The sequence below is a fragment of the Acomys minous genome (genome assembly GCF_964271855.1).
Source record: "Acomys minous genome assembly, chromosome: 16".
In the NCBI taxonomy this organism is placed as follows: Eukaryota; Metazoa; Chordata; class Mammalia; order Rodentia; family Muridae; genus Acomys; species Acomys minous.
The window spans coordinates 9,449,675-9,477,393 of record NC_140498.1 but is presented as its reverse complement, the minus strand read 5'-3'; the positions used below and the strand labels follow the sequence as shown (position 1 = coordinate 9,477,393).

Here is a 27,719-nt window from a genome sequence, read left to right as displayed (position 1 = left end):
AGCATTATCTGGATATTTAAGTGTTGAAAAACAAACAAACTCTACTCTTAGAAACTTACATATTATTTATGTATCTATATATTTATATATTATCCTTAGAGGGAAAACCACAGCAAACATAACTTTCAAGTTTCTGAAACAAAATTTTAGAAACACGAAGATTACTGTTATTTTGAAACAAGAGTCTCCTGTATTCCAGGTTACACTTGACAATTCCTGCTCTCCTCTCTCTCTCTCTCTCTCTCTCTCTCTCTCTCGCTCCCCCTCTCTTTTTAAAGTCTTCCTACACAGATCTGCCTCTGCCTCCTAAGTGATGGGATTAAATTTGTGCCACCACAAGGCTATGATTGATTCTTGTGTTTTTCTGTTTTTGTTTTTCAGTTGCTTTGTTTTGGGGTTTTTTGTTTTTGTTTTTAAGTGTCTTACTAAGTAGTCCTGGCTGACCTGAAACCTGCATGTAGACAACTCCACAGAGATCAGCCTACCTCTACCTATAGGACTAAAGGAACACAATACAGCAGTAGATTTTTTATTTTGATTGTTTTTCGAGACAGGGTTTCTCTGTGTAGCCTTGGTTGTCCTAGACTCACTTTGTAGACCAGGCTGACCTAGAACTCACAGCGATTTACCTTCCTCTGCTTCCTGAGTGCTGAGAATTAAGGTGGCCACCACACCCAGCTAGCCATGGACATTTATTTTGCTTTGCTTTGCTTTAAATATGTGTGGATGTGAATGTGGGTATGTGAGTACAGGTGCTCTCTCTGGCCAGAGGCATCGCATCTTTGGGAACTGGAATTACAAACAGTTGTGAGCAACCTGATCTGTGGGCTGAGAAGCAAGCTCAGGTCCTCTGGAAGATTAGTAAGTATGCCTAACCACTGAGGCATTTCTCAGGCCCCATCTTTGGGTTAGGTTTATAATCCCAAAGTGGTCATTTTACCCAAATGCTTTTGCCTGGGACAATTGACCTGCATGCAGATTATTCTCCTTCACAGTCACTACTCGTTCAGCTTTCTATACCCTTTGGAGACTACACAAAGCAGAGCGTCTTCACTAGCTGAGGAAATAGAACCAGTAGCTCAGTGTGTCATCAACGGCCTTTCCAGTCCTCCTACTCAGCCTATCCATCTTGCCCATCCTCCCTTCTTGTCCCTCCTCTCAGCATTCCTGTATCCCTATCTTAGGTGCCCTAATTTGCACCTTTTGTTTTCTTTTGTTATTGTTAATGTTTTTAGAGCCAGGGTTTCTCTGTGTCATCCTGGCCATCCTAGCCCATGCTCTTGTAGACCAGGCTGGCCTTGGATTCACAAAGAGCTGACTGACTCTGGCTCCCAAGTGCTAGGATTAAAGGTGTGTGCCACCACTTCCAAATCGGAGCTACTCTTACCTCTCCCCACATCTCTTGGCTGAAAAAAAATCATTGTGAAAAATTTAATCACCTTTACTTAAAGTCATACAGTGGTTGACCTTAGCCTCTGGAATACTCCAAGCACTATAACCTAAGGGTACCCTCTTTGACATACTGAAGGACCTTTACCCTCTAGGCTACAGGGCTGAAATGCTTAAATAATAAAGAATTAACTTGAATTAACCAATTTTCTTACCTCCTGCTCAGAAAGACCATCAATAATTTCAGAAATCTCATGCTCACTCCTAGCAATGGTGGCTGAAAGACCAGCTCCCCTCTGACCAACTCTAAATATGAAGAAGAAATACAAATATATTTAAAGGCTTTTTAATGAAGACATAACAAATTAGTATAGATACTGGAATTACACAGACAAGGCTAGCCTTGAACTCACAGAGATCTATCTCTGCTTAACAAGTGGAAGAATTTAGTGTGCACCACACTGCCCAGCTTAAAGTGAGATTTTTTTTTTTAAACAAAATACTTTTTATTCATTCTTCAAAATTTTTTACATCTTGATCACACCCACCTCCTATTTCTCCATCTTGTAATTCATGATCTCTAATGGTGGGTGGGTGTGTGCGCGCGCCACTGGAATCCAATTAGTACTAGTTGTTGTATACTGACTGATGTTAGAGTGATCCTATATAGGCCGTGTGCGTATAACCATAGTTTTCTTCTTAAGATGCATTTATTTATTTTTTTAAAGAGTTATTTATTATGTATGCAGTGTTCTGCCTGCACATGCACCTGCAAACCAGAAGACGGCACCAGATCTCAGTATACATGGTCGTGAGCCACCATGTGGTTGCTGAGAATTGAACTCAGGACCTTGGGAAGAGCAGACAGTGCTCTTAACCTCTGAGCCATCTCTCCAGCCCTTATTTATTTATTTATTTATTTATTTATATGCGGTGCTTTGCCTGCATGTACACCTGCATGCCAGAAGAGGGCATCAGATCACATTATAGATGGTTAAGAGCCACCATGTAGTTGCTGGGAATTGAACTCAGGACTTGTGGAAGAGCAGTGAGTGCTATTAACCGCTGAGCCATCTCTCCAGCCCTTCATTTTTTTTTTTTCATAACTTAAGTTCATTAGTGCAACATCTAAATCATGTCTATAAGAACATAAAACGGGACTTTTTTATGTGTGCATATATGTAGGAGCACGTCTGTAATGCAGGTGTTTGCAGATGCATACAGCACACCAAAGTTGTTAGGTGTCTCCCTTTTATTAGATGAGACTTTTTTAACCAATAGGAAGTCAAAAAACCAAACCTGAAATTCAGTGAATACTTTCAAGTGGTATGCATGAGTCACTAACAAATTAGCAGTAACTTAAATGTTAATATTGAGATTTAAGTTACATGTTAGAGTGGGGATACAGCTCAGCTGGTAAAGTATTTACCCTACATGCATAAGGACCTGGGTTTGATTACTAACACCACGGGGGGATGGGGTGGGGGGTGCCGCACTAGAGAGATGGATCTGCGGTTAAGAGCACTGGCTGCTCTTCAAGAAGACCTGAGTTCAATTCCCAGCATCCACATGGCAGCCAAAACTGTCTCTAATCAGACACCTTCACACAAATATAATATACATGCAATACACCTGAAATAAAAATAAATAAAGTTTAACAAAACTGGGGGAGGAGGTTATATACCCGTTAAAATAATTCAACTAATAATGGAGAACCTGTATTTAAAAACAAAGTATTGATGTCATGTCCATCTTTTGTCTGTCCTCTAAAGAATAATAGAGCAAGTTTGGAAAAACTGATTGAAATCTCCTAAAATATAAGGCAAATCCTTGAAAAAGAAAATCAAGTTTCAGATGTTTGCAAAATACCTATTTATAAGTTTTTGTGGGAATCAGTGATGGCATCATACATATTCTGTAAAAATAAAAGCAAATAAAAAACAGCGTGGCCAGGCAGTGGTGGTACATATCTTTAAACCCAGCACTCGGGAGGCAGAGGAAGGTGGATCGCTGTGAGTTCGAGACCAGCCTGGTCTACAAAAGTGAGTACAGGACAGTCAAGGCTACACAGAGAAACCTTCTCTCGAAAAACAAAAACAGCGTGTGGTACATGGTGGTAAACACCTTTAATATCAGCACCTGGGAGGCAGAGGCACATGAATCTCTATAACCCTGAAGACAAACGGATCTCTATAGCAAGTATCAAGCCAGCCAGGATTACATAAAAAGACCATAAATAAATAAATAAATAAATAAGTAGGAAATTATATACTAAATAAACTAAACAATTTTAAACATCAATCTTATTGGCACACGCCTTTAATGCCAGCACTTAGGGAAGCAAAGGCAGGTGGATCATTGTGAGTTTGAGGCCAGCCGGGTGCACAAAGTGAGTCCAAGACAGCCAAGACTGTCTCAAAAAAGCAAAAACAAAAATTTTATGTGCATGGTTCTTGCCTGCATTTATGTTTGTGTGCTACATACATGCCTGGTAACAACAAAGGCCAGAAGAGAAGCTCATATCGGGAAGAACAGTGTACTCTTAAACACAGGGCTATCTTTTCAGTCTCATAGAATTTCTTGATTAATAATCAATCTCATGCTGTTTTACTATGTTTGATTATTAAGGAGAATTAAATTCTTTTTTTTTCTCCCAGTTCTGTACTTATTAATTGTCATTTTGAAGGAAATTAATACCAAAGGCTTAAGGAATTTTACCTCTAAATCCTTTAGAAGTTCCTCTTCGTAATGCATCAGTCCTCCTAGCCTCAGGGGTATCAATCACATGAACCCACCATAGCTTAATAGAAGGAAAAGGTAACCACATAAACCAAGCCTTACTAAACATGGGGATTTGGATCAGTTGGCAGCGTGCTTGCCTAGCATGTACAAAGCCCTGGGTTCAATCCCCAACACTGCATAAACTAGGCACAGTGACACACAAGAACCTATAATCCCAGCAGCTGGGAAGTACAAGCCAGAGAGTCATAGCCACACAGTAAGTAACAAGCCAGCCTGAGCTACCGGACTACACAAGATCCAGTCACAAAATTGAAGACTTGGGGCTGGAGAGATGGCTCAATGGTTAAGAGAGCTGCTTTTCTAGAAGACCCAGGTTCAATTCTCAGCACCTACATGGCAGCTTACACCTCTCACAACTCCACTTCCAAGGGAATTCAAGACCCTCTCTAGTCTCCATGGGCACTAGTCATGTACATGGTACACAGACATGCATGAAGGCAAAACACACATAAAATAATTTATAAAAATATAATTAAAGAAAAATTAAATATTTGCTTAGATTTGACAAAATTAAATATAAAAAAATATTAACTTCACTAAGAAATAATCCTCATTGGTTGGTAAGGAATTTTTCAATTCCACCTAAGAGCTGGCAAAATTGTTCATGAGGTTGCCACCCAACCTGATAATTTGAGGTTAATTCCATTTGGTGAATGAAAGCTGATAACCTACTCCCAAAAGTTGTCCTCTGACCTTCACACATCAGCATTATTATGGCACATGAACATCTCACACACAGCCCAGAAGTGAATAATGAATGTAATTTTCTTTTTTTTTTTTCTTTTTTTTTTTTTAATGAATGTAATTTTAAAAATTGAAATTCAACAGAAAAATTTTTTCTTGCCAGGCAATAGTGACACACACTTTAATCCCAACACTTGAGAGGCAGAGGCAGGTGGATCTCTGAGTTTGAAACCAGCCTGGTCTACAGAGCAAATTCCAGGACAGCCAAACTACACAGAGAAATCCTATCTTGAAAAAAAAAAAAATGCATCCAGCCCCTTGCCTGCAGGGTACTTGGAGAGAGCAGGCCCTGCACCTTGCCTGGGCAGCACAATAGAGCTGACCCTACTGGCATGGGGGGGAGGTAAGCCAGCCCTGAGGGCATGAGAGTAGATAAGCTGGCTCTGCCCCTTGCCTGCAGCCTTGAGGGAGCTGGCCAGGGCAGTGCTGGAAAGCCCACGCTGGTGTATGTGTGTGCAGGAGAACTGGTGGGCTGCCCGGCTTTGAACTGGCCCACCCCAACATCTGCTTCATCAATGACTGCTGGACTTGTGACGGGGCCATTCTGACAGACTCCAAGCTACAGGATCTCTATGACAGCGCAACAAGAGGATACCCAAGTACAGGGCCAGTGAGGATCCAGGACTGATAGTGTAGCGGAAGCCAGAAGCCTCAAAGCAGACCACTGAGTCATTGCGATGAGAATTTGCAAGCAAAGAGGTGTGGACAAAAGGATACACTATGAGATACACTCTGACAACACGAGAGCTTTCACAGTGAGACTTTTGTTTTTCTTTTCCAGGGTAGGGTTGAAAGGGGCAAGGATGCTTAGAAAAAGACAGGGAGATGAACAGGATTGAGATGCAGGATGTGAAATTCACAAAGAATCAATAAAAAGTTAAATTAAAAGTATGATTTAGGGGAAAAAATTACCATTATTAAACATAAAAATACATACCGTTGAAATCTTTCTTGTTGCTCTCTCTGTTTTCGAATTTCTGGAAACTGCTTCTCATAGTATTCCCTTGTTTTGCTTTCTTTTGCTTTCCTCCGGGGATTATTTTCTATTCTGTCCACTTTTTTCTCCCATGCCTCCATGAGCTGATCATATCGCTGGCAGATTTTTTGTTCCTATTAAACACCCGTAGCAAATTAATAACAATTAAACTGAACTCTATGATTTGGTAAGCCCAATCCTTTCAAATATACTCCATTTCTTAAAATGAAAGCAGAAGTTCATTTGGCTTGTATGACTAAGCTTAAAAACACAACTTATTCTTGGTCTGACAGGAGAAATGGCGCCATTTCCTTAGATGAACACATAGAATATACTTTACTAACCATTGACACTGTACAAATTGACAAACTCATTGAAACCCACTGGTAGTGGCTAACCAGCTTAATTTCCTGATAACATGCCTTCATTGTCAAGAAGAAAGGAAAATTAAAATCATTTACATAGTTCATCATCTAATCTAGTGGTTCTCAACCTTCATAATGCCGTGACCCTTTAATACATACAAGTCCCTCGTGTTATAGTGACCCCAACCATAAAATTATTTTTGTTGCTACTTCATAATTGTAGGGCTTTTTGTTTTCTTTTGTTTTTTGTTTTTCAAGACAGAGTTTCTCTGTGTAGCCTTGGCTATCCTAGACTCACTTTGTTGACCAGGCTGGCCTCAAACTCACAGTGATCCACCTGCCTCTGCCTCTTGAGCACTGGGATTAAAAGCATGCGCCACCATGCCTGGCCCACAATTGTAGTTTTACAGGACTGGAGAGATGGCTCAGAGGTTAAGAGCACTGCTTGCTCCTCCAGAGGTCCTGAGTTCAATTCCCAGCAACCACATGGTGGCTCACAACCATCTATAATGAGATCTGGTTATGTAAATATCTGATACCCGAGAAAGGAAAGTGAGAAGGGCCCTGGAGACACCGCTAGCATTAGTCACCTTAAGAGAGACTGAACAGAGTATGTCTTCCTCACATCACTCCTTCCAACACTATCTGCCTTTTGTGCACTTCACATTTTCTCTCTCTCTTCTCTCACCACCATAACCCAGAGTGAAGCAATCATCTAGTAAACGAAATCCACATCCCTTCTGTTGGTTTCTCCAAAGCAGAGGAGATAGAAGCCAGGATCTGGCTCATGCCAGGTAAGTAAGTGTTCAGATCTTCCTAAGCATTCCCACTGTTGAAACCAGATGCAAATTCTTTTGTTGTTGTTTGATACAAGGTTTCCCATCTCCTGAGACCTAAAACCCAATAGGTAACTGGGCATGACATGAACTTCAGATCTCCCTACTTCAACATCCTGAGTGGGGATTATAGGCACACTGTACCATACAGTTTATTTGGTAGTAGGGATCCAATCCAAGGTTTAATTCTTATTCGCCACTGAGTTGCAAGCCCAAATATAAATCCTTAAAATACAAACATGAGCTTCATACCTCCTCAGCTTAAAAAGATAAATGCGTCCTTAGAATCCCATACCAAATCTTGTAGGTAACCTCCAGGATAGTGTGCCACTGAATCCCAGCATGCTCATCAAGGCCCCCACGTCCCAGCTCACTCACTCTAAACTCAACAGGCACTGAGTTTGTGACATTAGCTATTTCACTTAATTGCCTTCCTCTGCTTGTACACATTTGCAGTATACTGGCTTTCCTGTTTAGTAGCCCTTCCTGATTCCTATCTGCTTTAGACATCCCATTTTATACTCCTGCACTCAGCCGTATATATGAGATTATACTATAATCCCAACACTGAACCTGCCGGCTGTCCCTCAGAGTAATATGATATGGCTATCTTACTTGTTTTTCTGGAATACTACATGGAACATGGTCCACTGCTCATAAACATTTATTAAACAAATCAGTAAACACATAAACTATAACTATTCCAAAGCATGAAAAAGTTTATGTGCAGGTGATTGCAACACCAGGACTAATTTAGCAAGTACCACAACTACAACAAAATGACTTAACCAAAAAAAAAAAAAAAAAAAAAAAAAAAAAACTTGGTTTCTCACTTAATATTTGTATGTTTTTGGGAAAAAAATATTCAACACCAGTTATTTAAGATAGTATCTAAAAGACAGGACTGGCAACTATGAACTACAAAAGTGTTACACCAGATAAAAGATTCCGTCTGTCAGATCATTAAATACACCTTTCTAACACAGGTTCAAAGAGCCTCATTTTATTAAAAATATGAATTTAAATGTATCTATAAAATTAGTATGAACAAATTACAGAAATAAGGATGTTTTCTGAAATGTAATTTTTATGATTATAACCATAAAACTTTTAGACAATAAACTATATAATTAAATGAGAAACTATTCCCATTTAAAGACGTTGACCAGTTTTTCCTAAAAGTAGCGAGCACTGTCTCACCCGCATGACCATGACTTACCATGACACTCGCTTGAGCCCTAACAGACTGAAAGCAGGTCATCCTACTTATCCTTTTCTTTTTCTTTTTCTTGGGCTACTCACCATTAGCTGAATAAAAATATTACATAGATAACTAATGAAATTAATTTGATAATGATGTTAAATGTGGTATTATAATGTTACTAGGATTAGACTGACTTAAGTCACCCATAAAGTTACTTTCTAAATCAGCATTTGTTCTCAATATAATCAAGGATCAATCATTAATGGGAACGTGAATTCTTAAATGACACAAATGGGAAAGCTGTACAAATTTCAGTTAACAAGGATAGGACCTCACCCTTTGTTTTCTTGCATGATTTCTTCTTTTAAAAAATAAAATGAGTTTTTTCCTCATCACCTGGTTTCTAGAAGAGAAAAATATGGTTGCAGAACATTAAGAAAAAGCACAACTTAATGATGTGTTCACTTTCTCCAGACACTGGAGTCAGGCAAGCCATTTAAGAACTTATGGTGCAATCAGAGTTAATCTTAATTTTTCTTTCACCCTGTAAAATAAAACTATGTAATTCTTTAAATTAGAACTAAAATTCTTGCCTTCTATAACAAGATAATACAGTTAATTTATTAATTCATGCATCTAATTTAAAGACATTATTTTCAAATTATAATTAAGGGGTAACTGATTCTTAAGAATTTTGATGATATAAGTATCTGTATATACTTCAAGAAAGGGAAGTAAAAAGGAAAAGAATTTTTTGCAGTTACTTCCCTCATATAAGGAGAACGTACATCAACATATTCAGAAAGAGGTGACTTCTGCTCAAAACAGAAGAGTTTCCTTCCACAGATAAGATACAAAACACTCTATGGAGCAAGAAAGGGCAATCTGACAAGACAGAAAATTTTCTCACATGTCTTAATGCAATAGCATCGCTTTATACGTTGGAAGAACTGTGATCTTCTAAAACAATGTCATGCAGGTTCAAATATATAAATATTGATACCCCCACATACTTCCAGAAATAACTTCAAGCTGATTATTCAGACAGAAATACAAAGCCAATGAATGTAAAAATAAATTTATGGATTCTCTGTCAATCAGGACTAACAATTACACTGGCTTCACTCAAATATGCAAAGATAATCAGTAGCTGGCTGGCTATATTACAAAGCAGTCAGGAGATGAAAAGAATTTAAAGGGCACATTTGCTATTTGATACAAAGCAAATGTTGGTGATGAAAGAATAGCTACTGAACGACTTTTGCAAATGCGTGCATCTGTATACTTCAAAGGTAACATACAGTAGTGCAGTTACTACATACCAATTTACTGAATGAAATTATATGCTAGTAAACTGGTGCAGTGGTGCACACCTGCAATCCCAGCAATCTAGGAGGCGAAGGCAGGCAGATCGCTGTGAGTTCACGGCCAGCCTGGTCTACAGAGCCAAGGACATGACAGCCAAGGAACACAGAGAAACTCTGTCTCAGGAAGAAAAATTATATGCTACACAAAAATAAGTGTCAGCCAGTAAGTGTTAAATGTTTACTAAGAATTTAAGTGAAGTCAGCTAGTCAGTAACCCATCTCAGCACAGTCTAACAGAGGCAATGAGGAGAACATACAACCAAAAACAGTGTGGCTTTCCAGCTTACATTGAGGGAGAGAAGACAAAACATAAAACTGAAGCTTTGGGGGAGGGGGAAATCACTAAAAGTAGCGAGCTAAATTATATCTGCTATCCTCCTTTTAAAAACATTTAAACAGCTATGTAGTTCTAATTAAAAATGTATTCTATGACTTTAGACTAATTTCCTAAAGGGTCTCAAGACCATTGCAATATCTCACAGAAAAATTCTTAAATAGATGACTTTAATTATGAACTACTTACTTAACAGAAGTTAAAATTACTAAATTGTAATAGTTGTCATGCACACTACCATGCAAATATATTTGCCACCAGTTCTGCAAAGTAGTCAATTATTGTACACACTCAGAAATTAAAAGAAAAAATATAAATAATATGTGCTCATTAGTAACTTAATAGTAAATAATCATAATGTTCTGGATATACTTTTAAATGCATATAAATAGGAATATCACATTTTTTGTCACCAATAATACTTTACCTAAAATTCTCTATAAGTATGATAATTAACAACAATTAAAAAAATAAAAACCTATCTAACTTCTCTTACTTCAATCAGATCAAGAAATTAAGTTTACTTTTCACTTATTTTCTTATTCCAAGATCTGCATCCATAAAGGCCTGGTACTAGGATGAGCAAGGCAAAGCAAACTACATTCTGGAACAGCCTCCTCACCACATGAGGGGACTGAGCCTTCCAAGGCACCAGGACATTAAATGGCAGAAGGGTCTACAAATACCGTCATTAGCAAGAGTCATGGAAGGGATTTCCCTAGAATAGGGTTTTGGATAATGATAAAATGATCCGTGGCACTTCTACTTTGCAATGGCAGATGTGGCTTGGTGGGGACGGTGTCATCACTAGTCTTAAATGAAAAAGCTTCATTATCTTACTTCATCATGCGCCTTGCAGGTACTCCACTGAAAAAAACACAAAACAGGAGGCAAAGAATTCAAGCCTCAAGGTAAGCCGTTTCAATGTTAAGTATCCACCTTTCTTTCTTTCTTTCTTTTTACTAGCAGATTATAAACCAGCTAGTTTTATGCAATAATTTATTTCAATTTTTTGGCCTCGGAACTCAAATCTGTTACCCCAACCCCCAAAAAGCCAGAGGAAGATAACATATAGTAAAACAACAGCAAATTACACAAATCTAAAACACACCTACACTGTTATAATAATGTCCGCAGATAACAAAAACGACTTCTTTATATAGAACATATGTTCTTTAATTGAACTGCAAAGATGGCCAGTACTTACGTCTTGATGTTCTCATGGTACACCTTGGTATCTGATGGCTGGTTATAGAGTGGCTATAAAGTAAACGACATGTTTATGTGTAAAGTGTTACAACAAAGGAAAAACATTTTCATGTGAGATGACCTGAACTGAATCTATACCACAGCATCCTACCAAACGTGCATCTCCTACTGCTTTTCCACTCCAGTTAGAAAGTTTGTAAACCTTTTGTATCTTATGATAAACAAGTCCCAATCATATATTTTACTTCATAGGCAAAGGAAAATTACACCCTGTCCTCATCTTAACATTATGTTCGGGGAACTGGAGAGACGGCTCAGTGATTAAGAGCACAGTCTATGCTTCCCAAGGACCTGGGATCAACTTCCCAGCGCCCATATGGCAGCTCACAAAGGGAACTGTGGTTCCAAGGCATCTGACACCTGCACACCAACGCGCATAGAATAAAACTAATAAAAATCATTTAAGACAAACAGTGTGTCCACAAGCCCTCTTCTAGTTTCCCCAGTCACACCTCCCTGCTACTACTTAAAGGGACCACACAGTTGGCTGCTCAGCCAAGGCATGCTTAGGGTAATCCTCAGGCAAAGGTAACCAAGTTTACTCACACTTATCTTACTTACAACTATGATAAGATTGTAACAAACTTTCTTCCCACCTACATAAATTGTATCCCATTTTACAATATATATATTGAACAACAATAACATTAAAAATGAAAAGAATTTCTTACCAGCTCAACTTTTGGGCCAAGGCCTTCAAATATTTTATGAGCTTCTTCTGCTTTTTTCTGAGGAGGAAAACATTATTGTATTGTATAATTAAAAATTATATTACCTAAAGGAAAAATAATTGCCTATTTGAAAAGACGAATCTGCAGCTGAATTTAATCTTAATTTATGCTGAAACATTCTCTAGTTTCCCTCCTTATCCTAGGGACTGAACCCAGAGTATCATGTATGTTCAACAAGTATCCTACCACTGAGCTATAATACCAGCATTCTCTAATTTAAATTTTCATAGGGTTCTCTCTCCAAATTCAATCAAATCTCTATTTAAAATCTAATGTCTGTAGTGAAAAACAAACACCTAAATAATAAAGATGGTAATAAAATATTGAGAATTTAGAGAAGAAATAAAATTTAAATGGGAGATATACCCAAAGTATTTTAAATATTTAATTCAAACTAATGTAAAAAAAAAAACTAAAAGCATACAGTACCAAAATAAGGATATAATAAGCTTATTTTCTAGTTACAAAGAAACCTGAGTAAAAATTGAAGAATAAAAAATAGTTAGTTTTACTCCAAGCATTACTTGGAGTAAAATAAGAATTTAAGGGCCCAGCGGTGGTGGCGCACACCTTTAATTCCAGCACTCGGGAGGCAGAGGCAGGCGGATTGCTCTGAGTTCGAGGCCAGCCTGGTCTACAATGTGAGTCCAGGACAGCCAAGTCTACACAGAGAACCCCTGTCTGGAAACAGCCCCCCTCCAAAAAAAATTTTAATCACATATTAAACATGTCATTTTCAAAAGCAAGATAATCACAATCTGTGATAATCTCTTCCTGGGCTGACAAGACTGCTCATGGTTAGTTAAGGTGCTGTGGTCAAGCTTGAAAACCTGAGTCTCATGCCTGGAACCCATATGGTCAGAGAGAACTGACTCCAGTGAGGCATCTTCTGACCTTTCTGTGTGTGCCAGTCACACATGCACTGGCACAAATACACACACAAAACAAATAAATACTTGTAAAAAGTTTTAGGCTATGAATGGCTTGGCAAAAAAAAAATTCAAAACATAAAAATTCTTTAATTGGGCTGGCTGATACCCAATTGGTAATTCAGTTGATAAAAATACTTACCTAGCCTTAGGCCCTGGGTTCAATTCCTTGCAGCACACATATACCCGAGCACCCACAAACACACACACCTCTCTCACATTTCATATTATTTTTAGTCAAAATCTACATATGGAAGTAACTAATTCTTAAACACATGCTGAATGTGTAGGAGGGGAGAAGGGGAAAATAACCAATTCCATTATTGAAAGCCTTATAGAGAAAATAATACTTGAGCTAGATGTTAACAAATAAGTGTACTTCATAAGTAAGAAAGTCAAACACGAAACTGCCTGAGGACAGACAAAAACATCACGGAGTAAAGGTACAAAAAATACTTATTGGAACTTATAAAAACTTCTCATAGGACACTATCAAGGTGAGGCTCAGACAGGGCCAGAGAAATGGCTCAGTGAGTAAAAGCACTTGGCCTGAGTTTGGTCCCAAGAATCCACAGAAGAAGAAACCTGATTCCACAGTTAACCTCAGCCTCGCATACCCACGTGCATGTGTACGTACGTACGTACGTACGTGTACACACACACACACACACACACACACACACACACACACACACAATTAAAAAATATTTTTAACATGTTTAAAGTTTAGGCTACTCTGTAAACAGTAAGAAATAAGGTTTGTTTGGAGAATTGTGTAACAGGACACAGGTATGAAGTATAGGTTAGAAAGTTTTTTAAAAAAAACAAAAACAAAAAAATGAGATACAACAACTATGTATGAAGAAACATCAACTTAAATGGCAAAAGGAGAAGAGGGAAGCAATTGCCAAGAATATATAGGAAACGGGACAGATGCTCTTCAGAAATTGATACTCGTACTGACTAAGGGAGGGAAACACCCAATTTCCAGGTAAACAGCACAAGAGTCAGCAGGTTGTTGGCACACAAAACAATAGCTAACCACTTTTTCTTTCTTCTGTGCCATGTTCTGCGGCAAACCATCCAGTCAAAATATAAACTAGTTCCACAATCTTCTCCATTATATACTACGATTCTCTAACATAATTTTATTCTAAAGTTGGAGGACCTATAAATATTTTGGGACCGTATAATTCAACAAAGATAAAGCAACTCAAAATGGTTAAAAGAAAAACATAGTTCAGGAGAACAGTTTGTTTAGAGATAAAACAAAGTGAAGCCTGAAGTTTAAACATGAATCAAAGAAACATTTCTCTCGTGAAGCCAAATTTAACAGTCTCATTTTAGGCAGTTTTCTTCCTCGCACAAACTTTGTAAATAAAGAAAAGACTTCTTATCCATGACAATGGTGTCTATTACATTAGCCACACCAAGCATAATTCCCAGAGGTCTTAGCCTGTCACTACATAAGTGAAAGATGCACTTCTGTCATTATCACACGGCAGAAGTACAGCTACTTGCCCATGGCGTAAGGACAGATACGGCTATTCACCGAAAAAAGCTACAGGAGCAGTGAGCGTCTTAGCAAAGGCAGCATGATGAGGACAGGGCCATGGAGCTGGCACAGTCCCTGCTCTGACTGAAGAACTACACAAGAACCATAAAAAACAACTAGCACAGCAGGATGTGGTGGTGCGCGCCTTTAGTCCCAATACTCGGGAGGCAGAGGCAGATGACGGATCTCTGAGTTCCAGGCCAGCCTGGTCTACAGAGTGAGTCCAGGATAGCCAAGGCTACACAGAAAAACTCTTGTTTCAGAAGGAAGGAAGGAAGGAAGGAAGGAAGGAAGGAAGGAAGGAAGGAAAGAAAAAGAGGCAAAAACAAAAAAACCAAAAACAACTAGCACTAGGGTATACTAAAAAAGCATCAGAAAGAAAATAGGGTTTGATGATTACTAAGAATAAGTTGAGAACATTCTTCATACATGAAAAACACATTTCATGAAAGAAGCTAAGTAAGTCTCATACTGAGACATCAAGTTTGGCTCTTCTTTGCTTTGTGGAAGGAACATGAAACCAAAAAGAAATGACGAAAAGAAAAAAGGCCTAAAACGAATTTTCACATTTGATGGTGGGCATTAAACTTCTCTTACTAAGGAAGACATTTATATAATTAAACACAAATGAAGTTCTCTACCAGATCTTATTAACTTTCGGTCTTCACATCCAAACTAGTGAACTACAATATTTACTAATATTAGAATTGTTCAGCTTGTACAAGTTTATTTTAAAATGTAATCAATAAGTATCACTGAACCTGTTTTATATTAAAATGAACTAATACTAAAACTGCAGACATTTAAAAATTACAGTATCAAGCCAGGAGTGGTGGTGCACGCCTTTAATCCCAGCATTTGGGAGGCAGAGGCAGACAGATCTCTGTGAGTTCGAGGCCAGCCTGGTCTACAAAGTGAGTCCAGGACAGGCAAGGCTACACAGAGAGACCCTGTCTCGAAAAACCAAAAATAAATGAATAAATAAATAAGCAAAGCCCAACAAAAGGTCAAAGTTCAGCTATAATACAGTTATTAACTCTGAAGCTGATGATGACATTCTTTCAATATCCAAAGGCCTATTTGTACTGAAATGTGACAAATTAGGCTTTGATATTAAATGCGCCTTAAGTAAAAATTAGCAAGCATGCAGGACATCCATTTAGTCCTAGTGTAAGAGTCACAGGCAGGCTAGCCATGGCTGCACAGGGAGACCCTGGTTTGAAACAAACAAACAAACAAACAAAAAAAGAAAAACCTGTAAGCAAGCATGGTGATGGCTAACACACAGGAGCAAATGCAGGAGGTGGCTTCAACTTAAGAGGCCAGCCCAGTCTACAGAGCCATGTACAGAATTCCCTAAGATTACAAAATGTAAAGATTACACAATGTTTATTTTATATTATGTGCTGTCCAATTTACTCATCAGTATGTATATAATAGGAGAATCTGCTGCTACAGATCTAATACTTATAAACATGTAATGTAAAACAGAACTTGTGTTTCACTATAATTCTAATCAGTGGATAACACTTATACAAGATATAATGTAAAAGAGAACTCATGACAATATAATTACAATAGAATATATTCACAACTGGAAAATCCAAAGTCAAACAGGTTTAAAGGCCTATGTTGTCAGAGAGAATGTAAACTTACCCGATTCTCATCATAAATAATTTGGACAATGCTACGATGTTTCTGCTCCACGGGAGGAGGGGACACAGGCTTCTCTGGCTCCGGGGGCTTAGCTGCTTCTTCTTCTAGTTGTTGCTAAGAGATCCAGAAAGAACTGTCAGACATCTGCCCCAGAGACAGCACATGCCACCCCTGTACACTTCTTGTTGCAACAACCACTTACTCTACAAGGGTCTTGGGGATCCAAGAGTTCAAAGCAAAATAACCAGATACATTTTCATAATTAAACATCACAGATCATACTAAGATAAACACATGTTTTTAAAAAACCGAAATAGAGCCAGGTGATGGTAGTGCATGCCTTTAGTCCCAGGCAGAGGCAGGCGGATTTTTGTGAGTTTGAGGCCAGCCTGGTCTGCAAAGCAAGTCCAGGACAGTCTAGACTATACAGAGAAACTCTGTCTTGGAAAAAAAATTTTTTTGACGGAGGAGAATCAGAGCTCAATGCTGGCTATACTACACAGACAGAACCCTTCCATCACCTGTTCAAACAGGGGGAGAGTGGGAAGGAGGGAGACAGCTAACGCTGGCAAACAAACAGAACAAGTATAACCCTCACAAAGTACAACCAGGTTTACAGTTCTTCAAATGTTTAAACATGGTTTTACCATATTACCCAACAATTTTACTTCTAGGCATATATTCAAGAAGACTGGGGAAAGAAAAACCCTACATAAAAATTGGTACATGAATGAAACTGCATAATTTTTTTTTAAGTAGCCATGAGAGCAAACTGGCTAATTGTATTTTATATTTTTCATTTTAAAATTTTTAAATAATAAAGTTTAAAATAAAAATAAAACGTAAGTAGATATGGGGATGGAGAGATGGTTTCCTCTACAGGACCTGAGTCTTGTTCCCATCAGCCATGAGGAAGTCCACAGCCACCTCTAACTCCTACCTCAAGGAAACTGACACTTCTTCTGGCCTCTGAAGGCACCAAACCCAACCACATACATACATATACATAAATAAATAATAAACTTTAAAAAAAGATATACAACCCAAATGTTTATCAATTAATGAAGAGATGAATAAAATATGGTATGGTTCTACAATGGAATCAATTTAATCAGTAAAAATTTTTTAAATGTTGATGCAAATACAACATAGGCAATTCTTGAAAATATGTTACAGTAGTCTACCTAACTAAATGGGTAATTCATTCAAAGAAAAACAGAATAGTGGATTCCAGGAGACAGGAAGTAGCAGAAACAGGGACTAAATATTAATGAGCTCAAGTTTCTTTTAGAAGTGACAAAAATATTCTAGATTTTATAGTGGTGATAACCTCCAAAATTTTATGTATATATTACAAGTACTTAGTTGCATACTTTGAAAGAATAAATTTTGTGGTATGAATTACATCTCAATTTTAAAAGGTGCTTCACTGAAGCAGGGGGATCACGTGAACCTTTTAAGTGTAGTGTCAACCTAGGCAGCATAATCAATGAGAACTTATCTCAAAAACAGAAACAAAGAAAGCCCAATACCTCCTCAAATCAAACAATGGAAAATAAATGAATGGGATGCTAGGAATACAGTAAGCCATAACTTGAAAATAAACTTTTGGTTTTTCAAGACAGGATTTCTCTGTGTAGCCTTGGCTGTCCTGGAGTCATTTATAGACCAGCCTGGCCTCGGACTGAGAGCTTTCCGCCTGCCTCTGCCTCCAGAGCTCTGGGATTAAAGGTGAGCGCCACCACACCTGGCTTTAAGATCATTCTTAATCAAGACAACACAAATTAATAAACCCACAGTAAAAACTATTTCACAACCACATTTTTAAAAACCTATCAAGTAAAGACAAGGATATGTACAAACTGATATGCCTATGTGCTGCTACTGGGAAATAAAAAATTACCACTTTAGCAACTCTAATATTATCTCGTATATATAAACACCATATAGCAGCAATTCTCAACTTGTGGGTCACAAGCACTTTGGGTGTCACCTAAGACCATCAGTAAACACATTACCATTCATAACAGTAGCAAAATTACAGTTAATGAAGTAGCAATGAAAATAATTTAAGGTTGGGGTCCACTACAACAAGAGGGCCTATATGAAAGGGTGGCGGCATTAGAAGTTTGAGAACCTCTGCTGCTGTACTACAGTATAGCAAGAGAAATAAAGCAATGAAAGAAACTAAAGAAGCAAATAGCAACGAAGAGTAAACAGAACATAAGGCATATTATAAAAAAGCAGGGTTGCTTTTCATAGCATCTTCTAGAACACAGACTGCATAAGGGAGTGCAGCACTTACTTGTTTCTTTTTCAGTTTAAGGATCTGCTGCTCTACTTTTGCAATCTCTCGGTCTACCCGATCCATACTCTGTATTAACTCTTCCTTTGAAAGCTTTGAAGGAGAAGCATTTTGATCATCTCCACATGGTTGTCCAGCCAGTGGAGAGGATGGAGCTTCATGTTTGCCTCCAAATGCTGAGTCCTTTAGAAGAAAAATCATAAACATATCTCTCACTAACAGCCAATATTAAAGTCAAGATTGTCTTAACAGAAAACGTAAACTTGAAAATACAGCAGTCTCTGTCTCTCTTAGCATACCAACAGTCTTTGCTGGTTACAATGATACATGAAGACACGGAACATGTCAAGTACTACTCCTGGTGTGACATAAACACAGTCCCTGCCCTTCAACAGAAGTGTGCTATTTCCCTAAGGGTAGTCAATTTTCATATTCACATATACTTCAAATATATATAAAACAAAAACACATAGATGTTTGCACTAATTTTATACTTTAGATATATCATTCATTATTCTATTTAAAGAGTGTGCATGCGTGCGTGTGTGTGTATGTGTGTGTGTGTGTGTCCGTCCGTCCGTCCACTTACCATTATTAAGTCAAGAGTTCCTATCAAAAAATTTCCAATCCAGCATAGTAGCGCACACCTTTACTCCCAGACTCCAGAGGAAGAAGCAGGCAGATCTCTGAGAGTTTGAGGCCAGCCTGGTCTACAAAGCTGAGTTCAGGACAGCCAAGGCTATTACATAGAGAAACACTGTCTCAAAAAACAAAAACAAAAACAAAACAAAACTGATATATGGAGCGTGGTGGTGCACGCCTGTGATCCCAGGACTCAGGAGGCAGAGGCAGGCAGATCTCTCTTAGTTCAAGGCCAGCCTGGTCCACAAAGTAAGTCCAGGACAGCCAAGGCTACACAGAGAAGCACTGTCTAGAAAAACTTTTTAAAAAAAGAAGTTCTGGGTATATGAATATAATTCAGTGACAGAGTATGTGTGCAGTAAGCGATGATGAGCTTACAACTTTGTATTGGAATAGCTTGGCAGCTACTTAGACTAAGAATTAGATTTTCTTTCTTGGGGAAAGGGGACATGCGTATGTGTCAACATTTTTAATTATATACTTGAGGTTTCTTTTTTAAAATATGAAGAAAGGAAAGACAAAGGAAAGAGAGGAGAACAGGGTAAATGAACCATGAAGTACAAGAAGGTATTGGGGATCCTTACTTTCTTTCTTTCTTTCTTTCTTTCTTTTTTTTTTTTTTTTTTTGGTTTTTTGAGACAGGGTCTCTCTGTGTAGCCTTGGCTGTTCTGGACTCACTTTGTAGACCAGGCTGGCCTCGAACTCACAGTTATCCACCTGCCTCTGCCTCCCGAGTGCTGGGACTAAAGGTGTGCACCACCACGTCCTGCTCAGGATCCTTGCTTTCATTCCAACGCAGGAGATATGACCTAAGGTTACTTAAGGGTTTTGTTTATTTGTTTGTTTGTTTGTCTTGTTTTGTTTTTTGAGACAGGGTTTCTCTGTGTAACCTTGGCTGTCCTGGACTCACTTTGTAGACCAGGCTGGCCTCAAACTCACAGCGGTCCACGCGCCTCTGCCTCCTGAGTGCTGGGATTAAAGGCGTGCACTGCTGCCACCACTCAGCTGTTACTTAAATCTTTACTAGCATGTTTTCTCAACTATAAAATGAAATTAACTCCTATACAATGATCAGCATGCTACACTTTAATTAATGAGTTTGAATGAAAAGAATGAATGAATGAGTCCCTTTTCTACAGCTATAAACTATATATGGAATAATTTACTGTGTCAGAAGATGCTCTATTTAAACTTAGTTCCTCTTAGTGCAGCAAAGTTGTTCTTGTAAACCCAAACACTGTAACACTGATGATACTCCACACAGCGTGGCATATCTCAAAACTCCCAGAGGCTCACCTGGGTAATTACTAGCTTACAATGAAGAGTCTGTGCCCACTCAATACATGATCCCATCTGCTTACATAAAAAACAAAAGCCCAATGATGCCTATCTATCTATCCTTATGTACATTCACTGGTTCTTTGTTATATATACTTGCTTTCTCTACACACACAGTTTTGTTTCATTTCTGGCTGAACTACTTGAAAATAAATTATACATATATTTCCTGGCTTTTAAATTAATTTTTTAAATTAATTTTTGAAGTATAAAAAGCTGAAGTATGTAGGGGTCATGACTCCATGGGATTGTGTAATTAAATGGAGAATCATGAAAATTTTGTTAATAATGAGCAATAACCAAAAATTAATTCAAAATGTTTAATGAACTTAGGTTTCTGGCAATGCTTGCCATATTGCATCTCACAGCTTTACTTCAGCTGGTTTCTAAACATACATGTACACTATCTACTATGGAGGCCATCCTATATAACATGTTGCCTGAAATGCCAGGGCTTAGGGCTAGTATATGTTGAGGATGGCATATGGCTCAGTGGATAAGGCATTTGCACACATGTATAATAGCCAAGCAGATGAGAAGCCAGAGACAGGATTCTCCAGGGCAAACAGGCTAGGTAAACTAGCTAAATGAGTGAGTTAGTGAGAGATCCCACCTCCCTTAAAAAAAAAAAAAGTGAAGAGCTATAAAGAAAGGCACCCAAGTGGGGGGAGGGGGGGGAGTAGGGGGGGTGGCACACGCGTTTAATCCCGGCAGAGGCAGGTAGATTACTGTGAGTTCAAGGCAAGCCTGGTCTACAAAGCAAGTATAGGATAACCAAGGCTACATAGAGAAACCTTGTCTCGGAAAACCAAAAAAAAAAAAAAAAAAAAAAAAAAAAAAAAAAATAAGGGCACCCAACATCAGCCTCTGACCTCCATGACACATGCACACTCACGTACAAATATGCGAATACATATACACGCATGCACACACTTTATCCAGACACTTTTTTTAAAGGCTACTGTGTAAGTTGCAATGTTTTAAACTATACAGTTCTCTGATCATACAGAAACAAAATAGTTTAATTATGGAAATAAAAATTAAATATTTTCATACTGTCATTATTTGACATGTATCAAATCAATGTATCTTTAGACTGTGTTACAATGTTTGGTTTTAGCTATTACTGAGTTTCAGAAGAAACCATTAAGCAAGGCCAAGCATAATGGTTCATGCCTCTAATCCTAGTCCTGGGGAAGTTAAGAGTAAAGAAAATCGCCAGGCACAGTAGTGCATGCCAGTAATCCTAGCAGGAGGAGACAGAGGCAGGTGGCTCTCTGTGAGTTTAAGCCAGCCTGAGCTATAGTGATCTATAGTGAGTCCAGGACAGCCAAGGCTACACTAAATAAGGGCTCTTCCAGAGGTCCTGAGTTCAATTCCCAGCAACTTCATGGTGGCTCACAACCATCTATAATGAGATCTGATGCCCTCCTCCGGCGGGCAGGCACATATGCAGGCAGAACTTTGTATACATAATAAATAAATAAATTGTTTAAGAAAGAAGCTGGGTGTGGTGGTGCACGCCTTTAATCCCATCACTCGGGAGGCAGAGGCAGGCAGATCGCTGTGAGTTCGAGGCCAGCCTGGTCTACAAAGTGAGTCCAGGACAGTCAAGGCTACACAGGGAAACCCTGTCTTGGGGGGGAAAAAAAACCTCAAGAAAGAATGACTGACAGACAGACAGACAGACAGACAGACCAAAAAAGATAAATGTGACAAAACCAAGTCTTCAGTGCCTCTGACTACAGTTTTACAGTACAGCAAACAAGCACAGAATGCATGAAAATTAGTCACGAGAGGCTTCTTTATTAAACTCCTCAAATTCACCCAACAGGTCAAAGGTACCAACCTTGAAATCTAGTTTGTAGCTTTGCTTAACAACACTTTATTCCTATAGCACTAACCTTTAGAGGATGCTGCTCTAATGTGGGCTTTTCTTTTAGGCACTCTGCCTGAAATATGGTTACATAAACAGTAAGCTCCACAGAGTAAGAAAATAAACATTTACCTTTTTAGCATCTGCAGAAGCCCTCAACCCTTCTGGCAGGGTGTGAACTAAAGGTAAAACTGCAGCACTAACGCGTTGGAAATGGGCATCAGAAACTGGCTCCAGGCGCGGCCGCTTAGACTCCAAGGAATCATGTTCCACCGATGAGGGACCTGAGTGAAACTGTTCATATCCAGTTCTCCTTTCTTGCGGCCTAACATATACCAAAAGAGAAATACAGAAAGAAAAAAAAGACAAATCAGTAAAACTCTGAGGACTCTTAAGTGACTTAGAGGCAGGCAGATCCCTGAGTTCCAGGCCAGCCTGGTCTACAGAGCTAGTTCTAGGACAGCCAGGTTAGACAGAGAAACAACCCTGTCACAAAAAAACAAGGGAAAAACATTGAAGAGTTACCCAAAAAAACCACAAACAAACAAACACACACACAAAACAAAATAAAAAAACAATGAGCATGAATACCCAAAGTTAAAGTAACCAAATGACGCGCCCTCTGCTAAGCAGCCAGAAGTAATTTCTCAAAGGCTCGCAGCTGGCCCTACGCACTTGGGTCCAAGAGATTTATTTAAGCTGCTCTTAACTTTGGCCAGCAAGGTTTCTTATTATACAGAGTGGTATTTATGCAGAGACTCCTAACTGTTCAGAGTGCTGACAACAGGCAACTGTGAGTGTTCAGTGACAGGCTAACATTTGCATTACATATACCCTCCAAAGCTCAGGGAACTTCACAGCAGAGGAAAAAGAAATTACTTAAGAACTGGGACAAGAGAGAAAAGAAAGTTCAGTGGTTAAGAGTGGGTCTTCCAGAGGACTGAGGTTCAATTCCCAGCATCCACTTGAGAGCTAACACTATCTGTAACTCCAGTTTCAGAGGGTCCAAAACTCTCTTCTAGTCAACTGAGCACCAGGCACAAATACATGCAGGCAAAACATCCAGAGAAGAAAAATAATTTTTTTAATTTTAAAGAATTTAAGAGCAAAAGGAAAATGAAAAGTGCTGTGAAATGCTGGCCTCTGGAACCGACACAGCTATGACACTCAGGAACTCACAGCAACTGTAGTTACCCACAAAAGATTCAGCCAGTTAAACCTCAGCATGGAGACGGGGAAAGCTCCTGAAGATCTAGCGAGGCTCAGGAGCTACCGACAGCTGGTAGTGGCGATGAGAGGATGAGCCACTTTTCCTTTAGAGGGATGCCATGCCCTTGCAACGGCTGCTACTGCTCTACATGTGGGCAACACTTACCGGATAACAGTTATATAAAATAATAATAATAATAATAATAATAATAATAATAATAATAATAATAAAATAAAAGAGGAGAAAGAAGACATAAAATGGGAAGAGAACTGTGCTGAGGGAAGCTAAAGCAGATGGAAGAGACTGGAGGGCTGAATATGACCAAGATACCTTACATATTAAAAAACTAAAAATTTAAAGCTCAGGCCTAGCAGTCCTGGTGCATGCTTTTAATCCCAGCCAATTGGGAGGCAGAGGCAGGCAGATCGTTGAGGTCAAGGCCAGCCTGGTCTATAGAGTGAGTTTTAGGACAGCCAAAGCTCCACAGAGAGACCCTGTCTCGAAAAAACAAAAAACTCAGCTGGATGATAGTGGCACACACCTTGAATCCCAGCACTTGGGAGGCAAAGGCAGAATCTCTGTCAGTTCAAGACCATCCTGGCCTACAGAGCAGATTCTAGAACAGCCAAGAATACATGGAGAAATCCTTCTCGCCCCTCCCCCCCCCCCAATAAAGACAGACAGACGGACGGAAGGAAGGAAGGACGGACAGACACACTATTTAACTTAAAATTCAGCCCTTTGTCATGAAGCAAGAAGCCATGCCAATCAATACAGCACATAGAATAAAAGTTATTCCAAGGCCACAGAAAAATTTGGGGTATAATTTCATAAATTGCTGTGGCTTTCCATGGCAGGGACTGGCAAGCACTGCCTAAGCCAGATTTTAGTCCTTAACTGCCTACATATAATAATCTTGAATCTCCATTTATTTTCCTTGAAACCTTTCTGTTTGTTGTTTTCTCAAGACAGGGTTTCTCTATGTAGCCATGGTTGTCCTAACTCACTCTGTAGACCAGCCTGGCCTTGGACTCAGAGACCTGCCCGCCTCTTCCTCCAGGCCCTGGCGGTGTGCCAGCACCCGGAGAACCTTAAGCTATTGTTTCATTGTCTCCTGCCACTAGACTAAGCTCTAGTCAAGTTTAGAACCAGACACTGTTCCACCCTGAAAAGGATTTGTATTGCTCCCTGAACTCCTCCTAGTCTTTTACTTATCCTTGAATTTTAATAATTTAACCAGAATTCTATCCCTCTATTCTCTTGCTCAAGGGCACTGTGCAACCCTCCTTCAGACAGTCTGACTGTCAAGTGCTTGCCTGCTCTGGACATGGCTTTCTACATACTTTTCACACCAGGAGAGACCAAGAAGAAGAGAAACTCAGTCTTGTTCTAACAACTTTTGTTAAGGATCCTGGTCCACTGTGACAGAGATGTAAAAGACTCCTAAATAGCATATTACTTCACAAACTGGCACATCATAAGTACTGTTTATGCAGCTGCTGAGAAACCAGGTGGCATAATAGAAATTATCAACAAATCATTTACTATCATCCTATTTAAATCTGAGGAATTTTGGCTTTTTTTGTTTGTTTATTTTGTTTTGGTTGGTTGGTTTGGCTTGGTTTTTGGTTTTTTGGTTTAGTTTGGTTATTTGGGACAGGATTTCTCTGTGTTAGCCTTTGCTGTCCTGGACTCACTTTGTAGATCAGACTGGCCTCGAACTCACAGAGCTCCACCTGCCTCTGCCTCCCAAGTGCTAGGATTCAAGGTGTGTTCCTTAATGACTTCCTTTCCTTTTCAACACTATTTCTTTGGGAGAAAAGACCAGAAATAGGTCAAGTCATTCAAGACTCAGCAAATTCCTTTCTTGAATCTTTTCAAATTTCTGGCAATAATTATTCACCTTTATTTTTTTTTAATACAAGATTTTAAAAGTCCTTTTCCTTTTTAAGTGTGTATTTGTTAAATGATTAAAAAAGGAAAAAAAAAAACAACACAAGAGAAATATATCCCCATGTTGACAGACTTAAAAAATTTTAAACTACATTTATTTATGTGTGCACATGCTGCCGTGTGTCACTGTGCACACGTGGGTCTGAGGACAACCTCCGGGAGGCAGTTCTCTCCCTCTACCATGTGGTTCTGGGGATCCAACCCAGGCCACGTGCCTCGGCAGCAAGCACCACTACCCACCCAGCCATTTCACTGCTCAAGCAGTAGAATGAATATTTTTTAGATGTCCATATTACCTAAAGCAGTGGTTCTAAACCTTCCTAATGCTTTAAGACAGTTCCTGATGTTATGGTAACCACAACCATAAAATTATTTTCATTGCTACCTCATAATTGTGATTTTCTGTTATGAATCATAGTATAAATATGTTTGGAGACAGAGGTTTGTCAAAGGGGTCACAGCCCACAGGTTAAGAACTGCCGGCTTAAAGCAATATACACATACAATACCATACATAGCAAATATACTCCATACACATACACAAAATGCTCCCAATATCACGATTGTGAAAGGCATCATATCTCTTAATTTACATAATAAAAAGATAACATGAGGGGCTGAAGAAATGTTTTAGTAGTTAAAAGCACTGGCTGCTCTTTCAGAGGACCAAAGTTTGATTCCCAACACTCAATAGCAATTTGCAGCCTCGTATAACAGCCACATAATTCCAGTTCCAGGGAATCCCAGGTCCTCTTCTGGCTTCCACAGGCACTGCACAAATTGTGCACAGACAAACATGCAGGCAAAACACCCACACATACTTAAAAACAAAACAAAACATGACCTAAAAACTTACAAACCAGCAGAGGGAATGGAAAGCCCAAAAATAAATTCAAACATATATGGTAAAGTAATCTTCACAAGTGTAGCAAAAGATTACGACAAGGGGGAAACACGGTTATCTTCAACACACTATGCTAGAAAAAGTGGATTTCTACACAGGAAAGAATGAAACTAGACATACAATACATAAAAATTAACTGAAAAAAAAAGAAAGATTAAGTATGAGGCCAGATAGAGAAAACAGAGGAAAGACTCTACAGCAGACATTGGCCTTTACAGTGATTTTTTTTTTCCCTAACATAACAAAATCTCAGGTCACAAATGCAAAAATAAATAATTGAGATTATATCAAACTCAAATGTTTCTTCAAAAAAAAATCAATAAAGTGAAACAGTAAACTACAAAAACGTTTGCAAATACATCTGATATCCAAAATTTACAAGTAACTGAAATAACCCAAAAGAAAACTTAATCACCTGGGGCTAAGAAAATGGCTCAGTCATTTACACCTACCATACAAGCATAAAGATCCGAGCTAAGATCCCAAGATTCGTGTTAGAAGCCAGGAAATGGGCAGATTGCTCGAGGTCAGTTTCGGTGAGAGAGCCCATCTCAAAAAACTAAAGTAGATGAGTTCAACATGGGAACAGCAAAGTTGGGCTCCAGCAAAGAAGGGTAGAAAGACAGCCATTCTGCCACCAACAAGCTGGGTGACCCGATCACATTCAAAATCACATGGTGTCAAGTGGGCTTCAAGAAATTTGTCCCTCGGCACTCAAAGATATCCATCAATCTGCCATGAAGGAGAAGGGGCTCTAGATATGAGCAGCAGTACCAGGCTCCACAAAGGAGTAAGGAATGTTCTATAGTGTGTCCATGTCCATTAGTCCAGAAAATATAATGAGGATCATTAATTAAGCCACAGCACTTGGCTTACTTAAATTAAAATTTAAAAGATTCCTATTTTCAAAAAGCAAATATAAATATGGTCAAGGATGAAGAAAAAACAAAAAAGAATTTTTTTTTTCTTTTTCTTTTTCTTTTTCTTTTTCTTTTGGTTTTTCAAGACAGGGCTTCTCTGTGTAACAGCTTTAGCTCTAGCTGGAACTCACTCTGCAGTCCAGGCTGGCCTTGAACTCACATCAATCCACCTACTTCTGCCTCCCAAGTGCTGGGATTAAAGGTGTGCACCGCCACCACCCAGCCAAAAAAACAAATCATGTACAATGATAGCAAGTATATTGGTATAGTCATTATTCAAAAGAATATGACAATTTCTAGGCAGGCTGGTGGTACATGTCTTTAATTCCAGCACTCAAGAGGCAGAGGAAGGTAGATCTCTGTGAGTTCAAGGCCAGCCAGTCTACAAAGCTCAAAAAACCAAAAAATAAAATA

General features: G+C 38.8%; 1 protein-coding gene across 28 annotated transcripts in view; it reads right to left on the bottom strand.

Annotated features, from left to right (window-relative positions):
* NCOR1 (nuclear receptor corepressor 1) overlaps nt 1-27,719 on the bottom strand; it is a gene marked incomplete at its 3' end in the record, with an annotated part of 137,217 nt that overhangs the window by 85,646 nt on the left and 23,852 nt on the right. For 20 of the 28 annotated variants that reach the window (XM_084760849.1, XM_084760845.1, XM_084760848.1 and 17 more), the window contains 9 exons: nt 22,451-22,643; nt 18,463-18,645; nt 16,158-16,271; nt 11,958-12,014; nt 11,225-11,277; nt 10,858-10,884; nt 8,653-8,719; nt 5,873-6,045; nt 1,605-1,695 (listed from right to left, as the gene is read on the bottom strand). In XM_084760849.1, the coding sequence (XP_084616975.1) occupies nt 1,605-1,695; nt 5,873-6,045; nt 8,653-8,719; nt 10,858-10,884; nt 11,225-11,277; nt 11,958-12,014; nt 16,158-16,271; nt 18,463-18,645; nt 22,451-22,643 (958 nt within the window). The other 8 variants (XM_084760826.1, XM_084760827.1, XM_084760836.1 and 5 more) reach the window with 3 other exon arrangements.